Below are 19070 nucleotides of genomic sequence, written 5' to 3'. Positions count from 1 at the left end.
AAAAAAAAAAATAGAATAGTCAAAATCATACAGAAAGAAAGTAGTAGGTGGTTGCCAGGAGTGGGGGCAGGGGGAATATGTTTAATGAGCATAGTTTTAGTTTTACAAGAAGAGTAATTCTGGAGATGGGCTTTGGTGATGGTTACACAACATATGAATGTGTTTATACCACTGAAATGTATAGAAATGATTAAGATGATAAATTGTATATTACATGTATTTTACAATAATAAAAGTCTCCATGCAGGTAAAATATGGAAAAATGACATACAAAAATTAAGTTTCTATTAGCATTATCATAAGCATTATTTGCAGAGTACATCTTGAGAAACACTGGACTGGAAGAAACACAAGCTGGAAACAAGATTGCTGGGGGAAATATCAATAACCTCAGATATGCAGATGACACCACCCATATGGCAGAAAGTGAAGAGGAACTAAAAAGCCTCTTGATGAAAGTGAAAGTGGAGAGTGAAAAAGTTGGCTTAAAGCTCAACATTCAGAGAACGAAGATCATGGTATCCAGTCCCATCACTTCATGGGAAATAGATGGGGAAACAGTGGAAACAGTGTCAGACTTTATTTTGGGGGGCTCCAAAATCACTGCAGATGGTGACTGCAGCCATGAAATTAAAAGACGCTTACTCCTTGGAAGAAAAGTTATGACCAACCTAGATAGCATATTCAAAAGCAGAGACATTACTTTGCCAACTAAGGTCCGTCTAGTCAAGGCTATGATTTTTCCTGTGGTCATGTATGGATGTGAGAGTTGGACTGTGAAGAGGCTGAGCGCCGAAGAATTGATGCTTTTAAACTGTGGTGTTGGAGAAGACTCTTGAGAGTCCCTTGGACTGCAAGGAGATCCAACCAGTCTATTCTGAAGGAGATCAGCCCTGGGATTTCTTTGGAAGGAATGATGCTAAAGCTGAAACTCCAGTACTTTGGCCACCTCATGCGAAGAGTTGACTCATTGGAAAAGACTCTGATGCTGGGAGGGATTGGGGGCAGGAGGAGAAAGGGATGACAGAGGATGAGATGGCTGGATGGCATCACTGACTTGATGGACGTGAGTCTGAGTGAACTCCAGGAGATGGTGACGGACAGGGAGGCCTGGCGTGCTGCAATTCATGGGGTCACAAAGAGTCGGACATGACTGAGCGACTGAACTGAACTGAAGCATTATTTTCCACAGTTTATTGTGATCCACACAGTCAAAGGCTTTGGCATAGTCAATAAAGCAGAAATAGATGTTTTTCTGGAACCCTCTTGCTTTTTCAATGATCCAGCAGATGCTGGCAATTTGATCTCTGGTTCCTCTGCCTTTTCTAAAACCAGCTTGAACATGTAGAAGTTCACGGTTCACGTATTGCCAAAGCCTGGCTTGGAGAATTTTGAGCATTACTTTACTAGCGTGTGAGATGAGTGCAATTGTGTGGTAGTTTGAGCATTCTTTGGCATTGCCTTACTTTGGGATTGGAAAGAAAACTGACCTTTTCCAGTCCTGTGGCCACTGCTGAGTCTTCCAAATTTCCTTGCATACTGACTGCAGCACTTTCACAGCATCATTTTTCAGGATTTGAAACAGCTCAACTGGAATTCCATCACCTCCACTAGCTTTGTTCGTAGTGATGCTTTCTAAGGCCCACTTGACTTCACATTCCAGGATGTCTGGCTCTAGGTGGGTGATCACACCATCGTGATTATCTGGGTCATGAAGATCTTTTTTGTACAGTTCTTCTGTGTATTCTTGCCACCTCTTCTTAATATCTTCTGTTTCTGTTGGGTCCATACCGTTTCTGTCCTTTATTGAACCCATCTTTGCATGAAATGTTCCCTTGGTATCTCTAATTTTCTTGAAGAGATCTCTAGTCTTTCCCGTTCTGTTGTTTTCCTCTATTTCTTTGCATTGATCGCTGAGGAAGGCTTTTTTATCTCTCCTTGCTATTCTTTGGAACTCTGCATTCAAATGGGAATATCTTTCCTTTCTCCTTTGCTTTTTGCTTCTCTTCTTTTGACAGCTATTTGTAAGGCCTCCTCAGACTGCCATTTTGCTTTTTCGCATTTCTTTTCCATGGGGATCTCCTGTACAATGTCATGAACTTCCATCCACAGTTCATCAGGTACTCTGTTTATCAGATCTAGTCCCTTAAATCTATTTCTCACTTCCACTGTATAATCATAAGGGATTTGATTTAGGTCATACCTGAATGGTCTAGTGGTTTTCCCTACTTTCTTCAATTTCAGTCTGAATTTGGCAATAAGGAGTTCATGATCTGAGACACAGTCAGCTCCTGGTCTTGTTTTTGCTGACTGTATAGAGCTTCTCCATCTTTGGCTCAGGAAGCAACAGTTAGCAACAGTTAGAACTGGACATGGAACTACAGACTGGTACCAAATAGGAAAAGGAGTACCTCAAGGCTGTATATTGTCACCCTACTTATTTAACTTTTATGCAGAGTACATCATGAGAAAGGCTGGGTTGGAAGAAGCACAAGCTGGAATCAAGATTGCCAGGAGAAATATCAATAACCTCAGATATGTAGATGACACCATCCTTATGGCAGAAAATGAAGAGGAACTAAAAAGCCTCTTGATGAAAGTGAAAGAGGAGAGTGAAAAAGTTTGCTTAAAGCTCAACATTCAGAAAACGAAGATCACGGCATCTGGTCCCATCACTTCATGGGAAATAGATGGAGAAACAGTGAAAGCAGTGCCAGACTTTATTTTTAGGGGCTCCAAAATCACTGCAGATGGTGATTTCAGCCATGAAATTAAAAGACTCCTTGGAAGGAAAGTTATGACCAACTTAGATAGCATATTCAAAAGCAGAGATATTACTTTGTCAACAAAGTAATAGTTTAGTCAAGGCTACGGTTTTTCCAGTGGTCATGTATAGATGTGAGAGTTGGACTGTGAAGAAAGCTGAGTGCTGAAGAATTGATGCTTTTGAACTGTGGTGTTGGAGAAGACTCTTGAGAGTCCCTTGGACTGCAAGGAGATCCAACCAGTCTATTCTGAAGGAGATCAGCCCTGGGATTTCTTTGGAAGGAATGATGCTAAAGCTGAAACTCCAGTACTTTGGCCACCTCATGAGAAGAGTTGACTCATTGGAAAAGACCCTAATGCTGGGAGGGATTGGGAGCAGAAGGAGAAGGGGACGACAGAGGATGAGATGGCTGGATGGCATCACTGACTCATTGCACATGAGTGTGGGTGAACTCCAGGAGATGGTGATGGACAGGGAGGCCTGGCATGCTGTGATTCATGGGGTCACAAAGAGTCAGACATGACTGAGTGAGTGAACTGAACTGAAGCATTATTTAAAAAATTTTAATATCGTTATACTGCTTTTGTAATACAAATGTGACAGAGAGGAAACTGTCAAGGAAAAAAAAAATCAAGTTATTTTGATATTTGTTATTTGCCCCAAAAAGCACCTAAGTAGGTATGGGGAAAATCAGAAACTTGTTTAGCATCCTTGAACTTATTTTATAATTCACCTGGTTTAAAATCTTTTTTTTATTATTCATTCATTCATTTCATTTCAAATCACTGGGGGCCTACCCTCTTTTTAGTGCTTAGTGCTTCTGAAAGAGTTTTAAGCTGGTCTGGGTGCAGTTAATTCAGCTTTAAGTCTGTGAGAATCCTGCTGGGATGGCCCCTGGGCCCTGTAGCTCTGCGGCCAGCCCATCTGTACCGGAACATGAGCTTTGGCCTCCTTACCAGCTAATTCCGCTTTTCATTAAAATTCCTCTCTATGGACCTGAGATGATGGTCATGCTTTTGCCTTTCAGGTCTAGAGCAAGGATTTTTATTCCTGTAAGTGAGCAATTAGTTACTGGAAATAGACATGTGTCACCCCTGGAAGTGGACCAAAACACCAACGAGCCAAATGTGCCTTCCCAGTTGGGGAGCTGAAAGGGACACCTGGCAAAGCTGGCGGGCCTGGCTTTGTGCGGTGGTGCCAGCTTTGCTCTGTTCTTACTGTGCAGTGAAGACATGGATGCGCCTCCCTCTGTTCAGTGAGTGGCATGTAATTCTAAGAATGATGACAACTCATGGCTGTGCTTTTCACTGAAGGTGTCAGGATACTGCAGGAAGCTCAATGTTGTATGCTTCTAGACTTGAATTTGAGAACTTCTAGTGCTATATTTGACCTTGTTGGGACGTATCCTAAGCCTACGAGTGTTAAAGGGATACCGGGGGATGCCACTGTGAGCAGAAATGAGAAACATTGGTTTTATAATTGTTGTTGTTTAGTTGCTAAGTCATGTCTGACACTTTGGGACCCCATGCACTATAGCCCTCTAGGATCCTCTGTCCATGGGATTTCCCAGGCAAGAATACTGGAGTGGGTTACCATTCTTTCTCTAGGGGATCTTCCTGATCTAGGGATTGAATCCAAGTTATCATACTGTGTATTGAGCACTGGGGGCTTCCCTGAGCTCAGTTGGTAAAGAATCCTCCTGCGGTGCAGGAGACCCTGGTTCGATTCCTGGGTCAGGAAGATCCACTGGAGAAGGGACAGGCTACCCACTCCAATATTCTTGGGCTTCCCTTTGGCTTAGCTGGTAAAGAATCCGTCTGCAATGCGGGAGACCTGGGTTTGATCCCTGGGTTGGGAAGATGCCCTGGAGAAGGGAAAGGCTACCCACTCCAGTATTCTGGCCTGGAGATTTGGGTCGCAAAGAATCAGACACAACTGAGTGACTTTCACTTTCATTGAGCACTGATCCTGCACCAGCATTGTGCTGATCTCCATGCGGCAGCTCATTTAATCCTCACAACAACTTTGTAAGTCAGTACTCTGGGATTTCCGTTTTCAAGGTAAAAACTGAAATTCTGACAGTCTTAAGATGTGGCCCAAAGCCCCACAGTGATTTTACATGGCTTATTTTATTAGTTCCAAGTGAACATGGACATGTAGGTCTGAAACAATCAACTAACATGTCCAGTGGAAACAGTCGTATCCTGTTTGTGGAATTCCTCCCCTCCCCCCAATTTCCTATTATCTTTTTCTTGATTTCTCCATTTCTCTGCAGAGAAGTTCACCTATGGGCAGTGGAGAACCTTTCCAACAAATTAGCAGTCTAATTTCTCTTTTGTAAGAAAATCCATCATTCACCATCTGGAAGACCAAAGTATTTCCAGGTTAGAATTTAACCCAATACTACACAAATTCAGTTTCCCTTAGAGGCAACAGTTTTAATTTTCATAGTCTCTAAAAGTAGTAATATTTGGTAGTTTCTGGGTTCATTTTATTTTTATTATTATTTTTTTGTCTTTTATTTAATTTGAATTTATTTATTTTAATTGGAGGCTAATTTCTTTACAATATTGTATTGGTTTGCCATGCATCAACATGAATCTGCCTGTGTTCCCCATCCTGAAACCCCCTCCCACCTCTCTCCCCGTACCATCCCTCTGGGTCATCCCAGTGCACCAGCCCCAAGCATCCTGTATCCTGCATCAAACCTGGACTGGCGATTCGTTTCTTATATTATACATGCTTCAATGCCATTCTCCCAAATCATCCCACCCTCTCCCTCTCCCACAGAGTCCAAAAGTCTGTTCTATACATCTGTGTCTCTTTTGCTGTCTCGCATACAGGGTTATCGTTACCATCTTTCTAAATTCCATATATATGCATTAGTATACTGTATTGGTGTTTTTCTTTCTGGCTTACTTCACTCTGTGTAATAGGCTCCAGTTTCATCCACCTCATTAGAACTGATTCAAATGTATTCTTTTTCATGGCTGAGTAATACTTCATTGTGTATATGTACCACAGCTTTCTTATCCATTCATCTGCTGATGGACATCTAGGTTGCTTCCATGTCCTGGCTATTATAAACAGTGCTGCGATGAACATTGGAGTACACGTGTCTCTTTCAATTCTGGTTTCCTCTGTGTGTATGCCCAGCAGTGGAATTGCTGGGTCATAAGGCAGTTCTATTTCCAGTTTTTTAAGGAATCTCCACACTGTTCTCCATAGTGACTGTACTAGTTTGCATTCCCACCAACAGTGTAAGAGGGTTCCCTTTTCTCCACACCCTCTCCAGCATTTATTGCTTGTAGACTTTTGGATTGCAGCCATTTGGACTGGCGTGAAATGGTACCTCATTGTGGTTTTGATTTGCATTTCTCTGATAACGAGTGATGTTGAGCATCTTTTCATGTGTTTGTTAGCCATCTGTATGTCTTCTTTGGAGAAATGTCTGTTTAGTTCTTCGGCCCATTTTTTGATTGGGTCGTTTATTTTTCTGGAATTGAGCTGCAGGAGTTGCTTGTATATTTTTGAGATTAGTTGTCAGTTGCTTCATTTGCTATTATTTTCTCCCATTCCGAAGGCTGTCTTTTCACCTTGCTTATAGTTTCCTTTATTGTGCAGAAGCTTTTAATTTTAATTAGGTCTCATTTGTTTATTTTTGCTTTTATTTCCAACATTCTGGGAGGTGGGTCATAGAAGATCCTACTTTGATTTATGTCGGAGAGTGTTTTGCCTATGTTCTCCTCTAGGAGTTTTATAGTTTCTGGTCTTACGTTTAGATCTTTAATGCATTTTGAGTTTATTTTTGTGTATGGTATTAAAGTGTTCTAGTTTCATTCTTTTACAAGTGGTTGACCAGTTTTCCCAGCACCACTTGTTAAAGAGATCGGTTCATTTTAGAATCTCAAAAGTTTAGTGTTAGCAGTTTATAATAAAATATGATTCTGTCAGCTGAGAAGTGTGGTTCTCTGACTTGTCAAGTCTGAAGTCTGTTCTAAGCACCCTAGGCTTTCAACTCACCAAGCACTCATTCCTTTATGTGATCTGGGCATATCTGCTGCTCAGATATTCTGGAAGAGAGGTCCTCCCTTGGGTGGGGGTGGGGGTGGTGACTGTTAGGCAGATACCCAAACCTGGGGTGGCCAGGACCTTAGGGGAATAGCTCCCATGTGACCAAGTGACTGTACAGGATTTTTCCCCTAACTTTCAGGGCTAACTTGTTGAATTATACCCTTCTTAACTGTGGCTGTTGTATAAAGCCTGGCTGGACTTCTGACAACTCCAAGGTACTGTTGAACGGCCTCCCACTTACCATCAGCTCAGTGCCTCTTGCCACAGTGGGTACAAGCCCACCCTGGTCCTCTATTTGGCAGTGAACAGCCGAGAAGGGTAGGGGACAGCCCATCAGGTTGTGGTGAGGACCATGAAATCTGGCTATGCCAGCATACCCTGGCCCCAACCACCAGGGACTCAAGGTATTCCCTCTGAGAAGCCGCTTGTGTGGACTGGGAGGTTAGATGGAGGGGCCTCAGATACTTTCTCTGCCTTCTTCCTTCTTCCTTCTCTTGGTAGGTGGAGGGACTTGTGAAGGATAACACTGAGGATGCCTCTGACTGTCCCTCGTCTGGTTCTCCTCACAGCACGTCACCCTGGGGCCCCACCCAATGTAGTAAATGCCTCTGAAGGGGTCACAGCGTGCTTGCCAGGCCGACTTCCTTTTTAAAACCCCTGACTCAGACAATTGGAAGGACTGATGTTGAAGCTGAAACTCCAATACTTTGGCCACCTGATGCGAAGAGCTGACTCATCTGAAAAGACCCTGATGCTGGGAAAGATTGAGGGCAGGAGGAGGAGGGGACGACAGAGGATGATGGTTGGATGGCATCACTGACTCAATGGACATGATTTTTGGGTGGACTCCAGGAGTTGGTGATGGACAGGGAGGCCTGGCGTGTTGCGATTCATGGGGTCGCAAAGAGTCGGACACGAATGAGCGATTGAACTGAACTCAATTAGAAATGAGGGTTTCAGTATTTTTACTAACAAAGGAATTGGCAAACGAACGAGTTATCTGGTAAAACCTCCTCCTTCCCCCCATTTAGAATCCACTGCATACCCGCCATGGTGGCAGGGGTCTAACATGCTCTCCCAGCCGAGTTCTCAGCAACTCTGAGACTTGCCTCCAACACAGCCACCCTCACAACTGCTCAGGGGCAGGAGGAGACTTCCCTTTCTCCACAGGGCAAGAGAGAAGCTCCAGTTTGGATGCCACGGCCACAAGGGCACGCCAGGCCTTTATTCCTTTTGGAGGACGGTACTGATTCTTCTTCCTGGGGCAGAGCCCATAGCATCAGCCTTCTAGAGTTCAGCCCCATCCCACGAAAGCCCTGAGTGGAGCCTCAGTATTATGAAGACATTGCCCTGTCCCTCAGTCTGGTGAAGAGGGCATCCTGCCATCTTTGTCAGCAGATGGTGAGACTCTAGGACTAAGACGAAAGCCCATTGTGGGTCCTTTCTTTGGCACCAGCTCCCTATAGAGCCTTGGAGGAGTCAAACCCCTACACTGTACCCCCTCAGTGTCTATAGTGAGGTGGGAATAGTATCAACACTTGGGGAGGCACTGAGAAGGAAGACAATATTTCAGGTAAAATACTTTCCTTTGTTGAGCACCTTTGCCCCCCAAGAAACATGGTACCAACTGTGCACCATGTCATCAACTCTTCAGTGAGCACGGCGGGGACTGACTCGTTCCCCCTAGCCTTTGGGCAGGCATTCGTAGGAGCTCTAAGTCTCACTCCTCTAGGTGCAGATTTAAATAATCATGGCTGTGCATTAACATCTCTTTATAGAAAGTTTACAGTCACTAAAATGGCTCATGCTTTTTCCTGCAGAATTGTAACAACTACTCGGGTCCTCTGCCAGTTGGAGGGATCTCTGCCAGATCCCACTTGATCTGCATCATGAAGGCTGGATTCCTAGAAGTCCACCTCAGCAGACCCTGGATGCCGCCATCCAAGCCAGGCGACTGCACTGAGTTGCCCCCAGGGCCAAGACCCACCCACGAGAAAATATCCCCTCAGAAACAGACAATCCGCTTCTCATCTTCAAAGACCTTGGCCTCCTCGGGCTTTATCAAGTTTCCATTTAAGCTGTTGGAGAAAAAGAACACAAGTAAGTGAGGGACTACTGTATACACCTTCCTAACGTGTTCCTAACACACTCTCATGCTTCACACAACCCTGAAATTCAAACACTTTTTTTTAAAACTGAAGTATAGTTGATTTACAGTATTGTGTTAATTTTAGGTGTACAGCATGGTGATTCAGTATTTCTGAACATTATTTTTTATTACAGGTTATTACAAGATAATGGGTATAATTTCCTATGCTACACAGTATATTCTTATTATTTTATAATATAGTAATTTGTATATATGTTAATCTCATACTCCTGATTTGTTCCTCACCCTTTTGGAGGGTAACCCAGGGTAAACATTGGGTAACCACAAGTTCATTTTCTGTATTTGTGAGTCTGTTTCTGTTTTGCCTATATACAGGCATGTGTGTTATTTTTTAGATTCCACATTTACCTGATATAATAGTTTTTCTTTCTGTGACTTATTTCTTTTAGCATAATATTCTCTGGGTCCATCCACTTTGTAAATAGCAGTATTTCATTCTTTTTATGGCTGAGTAATATTCCATTGTGCATATGTGTGTGTACATATATATTATGCATATATTATGTGTACATATATATGTACATATACATATAAGTGTGTGTTTATCACATATTAACCCAGTCATCTGTTGATGAGCACTTGGGTTGCTTCCGTGTCCTGGCTATTGTAAATAGTGCTGCTGTGAACACTGGGGTATATATATCTTTTCAGATTAGTGTTTTATCTTTTTCTGAATATATCCCCAGGGGTGCAATTGCTGGATCATATGGTAGTTCTACTGTTAGTTTAAGAATCCTCCATATTGTTTTCCGTAGTGGCTGCACCAATTTACATTCCCACCAACAGTGTACGAGGGTTCCAATTTCTCTATATCCTCTCCAGAATTTATTTGTAGACTTTGATGGTGTCCATTCTGACAGGTGTGAAGTGATACCTCATTGGGTTTAGATTTGCATTTTCTAATAATTAGTAATGTTGAGCACCTTTTCATGTGCCTGTTGGGAATCTGTAAATTGTCTTTGGAAAAACGTCTATTCAGGACTTCTACCCATTTTTTAATCAGGCTGTTCTTTTGATGTTGAGTTGTATGAGCTGTTTGTATATTTTGGACATTAACCCCTTGTCAATTTCATCATTTGCAAATATTTTATCCCATTCTGCAGGTTGTCTTTTCATTTTTTCAGGGGTTTCCTTTGCTATGTAAAAGCTTTTAAGTTTAATCAGGTCCCATTTGTTTATTTTTGCTTTTATCCATTTTGCCTTAGAGCTACATTTTTAATTCCTAATGTCATATTTTATATCTCCCTGCTTATCCCTTTACTGTTTAGTGTAGTTATAGTCATTTTTACATTTTTTTCACTTTTAATCCATGTACTGGTTTAAGTGATCTTCAATCCTCAATATATATTTGCTTTTCCTATTGGTATTTCCCCTTTCCTATAGATTCTTTTCCATTTAGAGAAGATTCTTCAACATTTCTCTTAGGGTAGATTTTGTAATGGTGAATTATTTGCTTTTTGCTTTTCTGAGAAATTCTTATATTCTAAATCTTCCTAGGATTAAGTATCCTAGGTTGATATTTTTCCATTTCAGGACTTTGAATATATCATGCTATTAATACTTCCTCTGGCATGTGAGGTTTCTGCAGAGAAGTCAGCTGATAGCCTGATGGGGATTTCTTTGTAAAGGACTGTTTTTCTCTTGCTGCCTTTAGAATTATTTGACTTTTGCCATTTTAATTACAGTATGTCTTGGTGTGGTTCTGTTTGGGTTCATCTTATTTGGGACCTTCTGTGCTTCCTGTTCCTGGATATTTGTTCCTTCTTTAGGTTTGGGAAGTTTTCAGCCATAATTTCTTCAAATACATGTTTTATTCCCTTCTTTTCTCCTTCTGGAATCCTTACACAGCAGATATTGGCACATTTTATTCCACAGATATCTTATGCTGCTTTCATTTTTTTCATTTTCTTTGTCTGCTATGTTGGTTGATTTCCATTTTTATCTTTCAGATCATTTGGATTTGTGTCATTTAGTCTGCTATTGCTTTTACAGTGAGTTTTATCTCAGAAATTGAATTTTTGATTAGATCTTTTTATAGTTTTTGTTAAAATGATCTGTGCTTAGATCAGTTTTCTTTCTTCATTCAGTTAGCATTTTTATTACCAGCTTTTTGGTAATAAAAATGACCAAAAAGACCAATTACCTCTGTTTCATTACTTTTTCCAGGGGGCTTCTCTTGCTCTTTCAAGTGGGAGTAGTTCCTCTGCTTTTTCCTTAACTGTTTCACCTAAATTCACTGAAAAAGAGAAAAGTAATCTATTGTGGTCATGGAGAGGTGTTTTTATGTGAGTGTCCCTGTGTAGACTGTGTGTGCCCAGTGTCTTTGATGTGAGGACTGGATTTGATTGTGGATGCCAGCCATGTCTTCTTCAGGGTGTGCTGGCCACCATCACCTTGATGGAGTATGGCTAGAACTAAAAGAGCTAGAACCTGCACAGGATGTGATGTGGGACCTCCTCTCTGCTCAGTGACCATCACACAGGGCAGGTGCTGCTCCGGAGTTGCTGGAGCAAATGCCCTGAGCTTTGGGCTATAGAGTTGGCTCTGTTCCCTGTATGTTTTCCCTTCTCCCTGCACTGGGGCTTGTGCATTTACAGAGGTCTGATGCACCACCTGTGTAGGCATCTCACTTGCAGCCCAAGGTCATGTTTCTTCCCATTGTGGTCGTGCCAGGTCTAGTGCAAGGTTGTGGCATGGAGAGGCTGGAGCATCTGCTTGGCTAGCAGTGGCATTAGGGCTGAAGCAGCTGTGTTGCCATCAGACATCTGAGCTGCTTTGTTAGTGCTGTTCAGCAGGTTCCTGGGGGCCACGTCTGTGTCCCTAGATCAGGTCTTCTGCCAGGACTTGGCTTCTCTAGATCCAGTGCCAATCTGTGGTGTGGAGTGAGTGGGCCTGGGGTGTTTGCTCAGTGCGGCTTTGGGAGCACAGTCAGGCGGCAGCCACTCAGGCAGACTTCTTTCTGCCCTGTCTGGTGGCAAGCAAGCACCCACAACACTCCTCCCAGCGGAGGCTAGGCGCTCCAGCCTTTCTCTCTGCCATACTAGTTCGCCAAGCAGCCGACGGGGCTTGTCTCCTCTGCACAGGAGCCCAGCACTGGGACACCCAGTCTGTGGTGGGTGAGTCAACCTGCTCACTTCCCAGGCTTCCTTTTCTTAGTCCTTTCCGTGGGGTGCCATCCTCACCTGATTCTTTTTTTTTTTAACCCATCCTACCTGATTACATGGGGATCTTTCTTGTAGCCTTGGTTGTATAGGCACTCTCCTGCCAGTTTCCAGTTTTCCATGAGACTTGTTCTACACTTGGACGTATTTTCAATGTGTTTGTGGGGGGAGGTGAGCTCCACATCCTCTTACTCGGCCATCTCGATGACTTGTTTGATATTAATCCTTTCCAGATGGCCAACACACACATGAAAAGATGCTCAACATCACTCATTATTAGAGAAATGCAAATCAAAACTCCAATGAGGTATCACCTCACACCAGTCAGAACGTCCATCATCAAAACAAATCTACAAATAATAAATGCTGGAGAGGATGTGGAGAAAAGGGAACCCTCCTGCACTGCTGGTGGGAATGTAAATAGCTACAACTACTATGGAGAACAGTATGGAGGTTTCTTTAAAAACTAAAAACTATCATGCTGCTAAGTTGCTTCAGTCGTGTCCGACTTTGCGATCCCATAGACGGCAGCCCACCAGGCTCCTCCGCCCATGGGATTTTCCAGGCAAGAGTACTGGAGTGGGGTACCATCACCTTCTCCGAAAAACTATCATAGGACCCAGTAATCCTACACCTAGGCATATACTCCGAGAAAACAATTCAAAAAGATACATGTGCTCCAGTATTCACTGCAGCACTACTTAAAATAGCCTAAATGTCCATGGACAGACAAATGGATAAAGAAGATGTGGTGTACATATACAGTGAACTATTAAACACAAAAAGGAACAAAACTGGGTCAATGTGGATGAACCTAGAGTCTGTCATACAGAGTGAAGTCAGTCAGAAAAATATATTAATGTATATATATGGAATCTAGAAAAACAGTACTGGTGAACCTATTTGCAGGGCAGGAATAGAAGTGCAGACATGGAGAACTGACTTGTGGACACAGTGAGGGAAGGAGAGGCTGGGACAGATTGAGAGAGTGGCATGGACATATATGCACGCCCATGTGAAACAGACCGCCACGGGGAGCTGCTCATCTCAGCGCCCTGTGACGGCCTAGAGGGGCGCCCAAGAGGGAGGAGAGAGATGTATACACACAGCTGATCCACGCTGTTGTAGCGGAAGCTAGTTGTAAAGCAATTATAATCCAATTTTTAAAAAAAATCCCTTCATGGAGCTATCATCACTCCGTGGAATGGGTCTGAGGTCACCAATAGCCTCTATAAAACTGAATTTAAATGACATTTTTCAGGCCTTATCTTTCTTGATCTTCACAGGCATTTCTTCCTCCTCCTTGAAACACTGCCATCCGTTTCTTGGCTTGATATTTACAGTCTCTGATATTTACATCTGATCACTCCATCTTCTTTATATTCTCCTCCATATAACCTCTAAATAATGGATTTCCTCCAGGCTTGGGGGTAGGCCCTCTTCCCCCAGAAGAACCTCATCTATCCCTGGCCTCATCTGTATGTCAGTGACCTGGGCGAGACCTCTCTACTCCGGAGCCTCTTACCTACTTGACATTTTCATCTGGATGCCTCCCAGGTACCTCATAGTGGGCACCTCTCCCCAGGGTGCCCTAGCTCTGTGAATGGCACCACTCTTTCTCCAGTTGTGCAAGTTAGTAACCTGGAGGTTAACCTTCCCCACCTTCATATTCTGTCACGAAGTTTTTATTTCCTAAATATCCCTAGCATGGCTCCTGGAACCTCTCCACATGTTCCCACCACCATCCTGATCTGAGTACCTATCACCTCTTCTCTGCCCCCTTGATGTGGCCTCCGGCCTTTCCCAGTCCACTTTCCTACAGGAGCCAGGGTGGTTTTTTTTTTTTAAACAGTGTGGCTCTGAGCACATCCCTCTTTGCTAGAAACCCTTCAATGACTTCCTACTGCTTGTAGGATAAACCAAAAATATCCAACAGGACCCATAGATCTTTCGTGATCTAGTCTCCACCTCCTGTGGCCCTTCTTCCACACTGTTCTTCAAAGGTACCACGTTCCTTCGTGCCTCAGAACTGCTGCACATGACGTTCTCCTTCCTAGAACACTGTCTTCCCACCTCAGCTGATGATCTCCTATTCGTCCTTCATGGCTTAGTTTAAATGCCACTTCCTTCAGGAGACCTTCCCCTCTCCAGCACCCATGACTGTCATTAAATAATTACTTGAATAATTTTTTCCTTTGTCTTCCTCACTAGATGTAAACCCATGAGAGCAGCTCCATCTTGCTCACCACTGGATTCTCAGAATCGGCACAGCACCGGGCACTCATTCGTTATTCAACAAATTAAGATGCTGTGCTTTCCCTGGGGACTCTGCAGTGACCCTGACACAGGCCCTACCCTCAAGGAGCTCAGTCTGGAGCAGACAGCCTCACAGAAGGCTCTTGCAACAGAGTGTGGTTAAGTGCTGTAATCTATGACACCGGGTCATTGAATACTGCTAATTTCTGTCTTTGAGGGACTTCATATCTCAAGTTCTTTTTGAACAGGGATGAGGCAGATATAAATGTCATTACAGATAAAGAGTCCAAGGAGATGGCCCAAGGTAATCTCTGCCAGTGATGACCCTGGGCAGAGCCTAACCCCAGCCCTGGCAGCCCATGAAGTGAGACTCCTGGGATGAGCCAGGGACTGAAGATACTCCTGAGCCAGCACCCGAGACATCCTCCTTGTCCTCTTTTCTAATCCTTCCTGACACCAATGCCTCGGTCAGGTTCTACACAGCTTGCCTTAAAGACTGATACTGAGTCCTATACAAATAGTTCTTTGTGTAGGAACAATGGTCTTTGGTAGGCCATTTCAAGCTAGTCAGAATTAAAGCAGCTGCATGTCCTTAAACCAGTCACTGAGCAGAGTGGAGGCCAGCTGTGGTCCACAGACTGTCCTTCAGCCTGGTCTCCTGTCCTCTTCCCACCTCTATCTTTTGTCCTCAGACAAGAGAGTCAGCAGCAAACGGGGTGCTTCTAGGAAAGGATTCCTGGCTGAGTAGGCTTGGCTTGGAAGACAACTTGCCACAGCCCCTCCATGAATCTGTTTGGAGCCTGGGCTCTCTTCTCAAGCATAATGTTGTCAAATGTTTTTTTGGTTTTGCCTCCAAATAAGAACATTTTACATTGTGAACCAGTGTCTATGCTGGTACACATCTATACATACACACCCACATCTGAAATTAGATTATGAAATATCTCATAGTGTGCACACAGCATTCTGGTGTTCTACTCCATTTCATTCTTTAAATAATGCTAGTTACAACCTACCAAACCAATTTATGATCCTCTAAGGAGTTCTAAAGCAAAGTTTAAAAAACACCGTTCTAGCAGCCAAGGTCAGGGAGAAAGCTGTACCTTGACTTACATTTTTTGGGCTATGAAATTCTTCTCCCCAGTACGAAGAAAGCACTATAGTTAATGAGTAACTACCCCCTGCACTGAGGGTTTGGCTCATGGCAAGGCTGCTCCATGGCCTTCAGGGCCCTGGATGGAGCATGAACTCCTGTGGTCTCTGCCCTCCAGGGGAACCCGGCTCTCGCCCCTGCCAGGCTTTCCATGTTGGTCTGAGCCTCACACTCTGCTGGGCTGTCTCAGGCCAGGCCTGGGGCAGAGAGCAAATTCCAGAGCTCTTGGTGGGTCTGGGTTCAAGGACACAGGGGCCCTCTGTTCTCAACTCGGTTACATCAGTACTGAGGCAGTCAGGGCCCTTTCCGTTACTAATGGGACATACACGTTCCCTCACCCCCTGAATGTACCCCAGGGCCAGTCCTACCTGTGGGGGAATGGGGGGGGGGCTGCATGTGTCCCGTGGGAGGCCCAAGAAATGGAGTGGGGCGCAACAGTGCAGTAAGGCAGGCCATGGGCTTTCCTTCTGCTGGCATAAGCGAGTCCTCAGAAACAGGAAGTTGGGAAAGAGTACAGTCAGCTCAAATACAGCCTGGAAGCCCAGAGAGGAAAAGAACATGCTTCAAACTCCAGGCCACCTCTCAGTGGGAATCAGTTCTCAGTCTGTCTGCCCCTGTACAATCTAGGACAGGGGGACTGCAGAAGAGTCCTAACTATGAAGTCACAGCCTTGAATTTCAGTTTCTCCTCTTAGGTGTGACCTGGGTCTGGGCCTCAGTTTCTTCATCTGTGAAATGGAAACAGTACTACCTACTTTACAGATTGTTGGAAAGATGAGAAAGAAATGCACATTGCCTTACATTGTGCATAGCACATAGTCAGTGGTGCTAAGTAAATAATCACTGTTGTTACCGCTACAAAAAGTGGTAGCTCAGTCTTACCAAATCTCCATTATGCCAGTGTTCTTCTGTAATGCCTCTGCCAACTGGGCAATCCCCTTGGCCGTGATCTGGTTCTGGATAAGCCTGAAAGAAAAACATACCTTTTGTATCAAGTCATACTGGATGAACTCTGTCCACGTCATTAGGGGGTTGGAAGGGTATGATGGAATGAGAGACAGGGTCAGGAAGAACTGAATCCATTTAACTTTCAGTCTAGCAAACACTGTCTAGATCAGACTCAGGAGAATAAATGACATGTTTTAAAATGTTTAACTTTTCTGATGGGCAGAAGACCTAAATAGGCATTTCTCTAAAGAAGACATACATATGGCCAACAGGTACATGAAAAATCTCTAATTATTGGAGAAGTGAAAATCAAAACCACAGTGAGGTACCACTTCCTATACCAGTCAGAATGGCCGTCATTAAAAAGTCTAAAAGCAATAAATACTGGAGGGGATTTGAAGAAAAGGGGATCCTCCTACACTGTTGGTGGGAATGAAAACTGGTGCAGCCACTATTGAAATGGGTATGGAGGTTCCTTAAAAAAAACTAAAAAAGAGAGTTGCCATAAGATCCAACAATCCCACTCCTGGGTATATATCCAGATAAAACTAATTTTAAAAGATATATGTGCTCCTATGTTCGTACAGCACTATATACACTAGCCAGCACATGGAAACAACCTAAATAGCCATCAGATGATAGAGAAGATGTGGTATATATGTACACACACACATATATATACACTGAACTATTACTCAGCATTAAGAATATCATACTAAGCAGAAAAGGACAAATACCATATGATAGCACTTATATGTGGAATCTAAAATATTACACAAATGAACCTATCTACAAAATAGACTGCAAAACAAATATAGACTACAAAACACATATGGAGAACAGACTTTGTGGCTAGCAATGAGGAGGAAGGGTGGGGAGGGAAGGATTGGGGATTTGGGATTCGTAGATGCAAATTATTATATAGAGGATGGATAAACAACAAGATCCTACTATGTAACACAGGAAACTATAGTCACAATCCTGTGATAAACCATAATGGAAAAGAACATGAAAAACAACATGCAGGGAGCTTCTCTGGCAGTCCAGTGAGTTAAGACTTTGCCTTCCAGTGAAAGGGATGCAGATTTGAACCCTGGTTGGGGAGCTAAAAATCCAAATGCCTTGTGGCCAAAAACCCAGAACATAAACAAGAGAAGCACTATTATAACAAATTCAGTAAAAACTTAATTTTTAAAAAATATATAACTGAGTTACTGTGCTATACAGCAGAAATTAAACATTGTATTAATATATAAATTATACATCAATAAATTTTTTAATGTTTAACTTTTCTGTATATTTTTAGCATGAGCATAATAGATCTGTATATTCACATGTAGGTACTTTTACTACATGAACATATATATGCATGTGTGCTTGACACTTTTCATTGTTTCGAGATGACCAGTCTGAACAACAAATTCTAAGGAACGTTATCTGGGAACAGGCAGTCTGATATCTCCTTCCAGGTGACTGGAGAAAGGCAAGGCAGCTTTTAAAGTCAAGTATTTTTAAAGAGCTAGGCATTCTCTTCTTTGGTGGGGGAAAGGCTTCCAAAATGGTGCCATGTCCTATCTAACATCTGAGAGGGAGGGGGAAAACTATTCATGAGTCCCAGTGGAAAAGCATCCATACTGAGGCCTCCAGGCGTATACCCCATTATGTTGGCTAACAGTGACTCAATGAAACAAAGGTTTCAGATAGAGCTGAGAAGCCTGAACAATTTCTGAATTGCTCCCCTGGGAGGCTGTGCTTCTAGCCCACCCAGGAAAAAAAATGCAGCCCAAGTCAGTGATATGTCTACTTTTTTTTTTTTTTTAATCATCACAGGTTCACTCCTCTGCTCTGGCTTTTTGTAGATAAAGGCTGCAAATGCACTTGACCTTTAGAAATTTGGGGCACTGATCCAAGAAGGCAGCTGCATGAGGAAGATGAAGGCCTGTATTACCATGACTGATGAGAGTTCAGAAATTAAGCCAATCCCTTAGAAGGAAGCAGTATAGCGTGGTTAAAAGTTCTCCTCATATACAATTACACCTACTCCCCACCTTCCAGCTATAGATCCTTGAAGAAGCTCTCTGTTCTTCGGTTGCCTGACCTATAACATGAGAATAACTGTAAGAGAACCCCACAACCCTGAGTGTGTTAGTTTCAATAGGAGGATGGGTAGGAAGTAGTTCTCAGTCTCTATCACGGTGCCCAGTGCAAGTTCTTGTCACCATTCCTGCCCAAGCACACAGGCATAGGCAGCCATGCTGCAGCCAGGACCCAGTGATTGTTGCCACATCTCCCACAGACTGGGGCCCCTGGTCTTGGTGCAGAGGTTGTGACTTTCTGGTAAGCATGACCACAGTGTGACTTGGACTTTTTGCAAAAGGAGCAAAAATAGAACCTGGAAGTGGGCACAGAGTTCTGCATTTAGTTAAATTCTGCTATTTCCTAATGATCCCTGCCATGGGTGGGACAATGGCACCACCTACGCCTTGCAGGAGGTAGGCTAAGCTGCCTGCAGCCTAGACCTGGCAAGAGGCTGGGTAGGAGG

The 19070-nt window shown here is 43.4% G+C and overlaps 1 protein-coding gene across 3 annotated transcripts in view; it reads right to left on the bottom strand.

Moving 5' to 3' along the window:
• Positions 1-7789: 7789 nt before the first annotated feature.
• The window catches only part of NOD1 (nucleotide binding oligomerization domain containing 1), a 96042-nt gene continuing 84761 nt past the window's right edge, over positions 7790-19070 (bottom strand). For all 3 annotated transcript variants that reach the window (XM_040259697.1, XM_040259699.1, XM_040259698.1), the window contains 2 exons: positions 16463-16546; positions 7790-8919 (listed from right to left, as the gene is read on the bottom strand). In XM_040259697.1, coding sequence (XP_040115631.1) covers positions 8847-8919; positions 16463-16546 — 157 coding nt within the window. In that variant the 3' untranslated portion in view covers positions 7790-8846. The remainder of the gene's footprint in view (positions 8920-16462; positions 16547-19070) is intronic.

The sequence above is a fragment of the Oryx dammah genome, unplaced genomic scaffold, assembly GCF_014754425.2.
Source record: "Oryx dammah isolate SB20612 unplaced genomic scaffold, SCBI_Odam_1.1 HiC_scaffold_18, whole genome shotgun sequence".
NCBI lineage: Eukaryota > Metazoa > Chordata > Mammalia > Artiodactyla > Bovidae > Oryx > Oryx dammah.
Note: the sequence above shows the minus strand (reverse complement) of the source record. Positions and strands in the feature narration are given on the sequence as shown.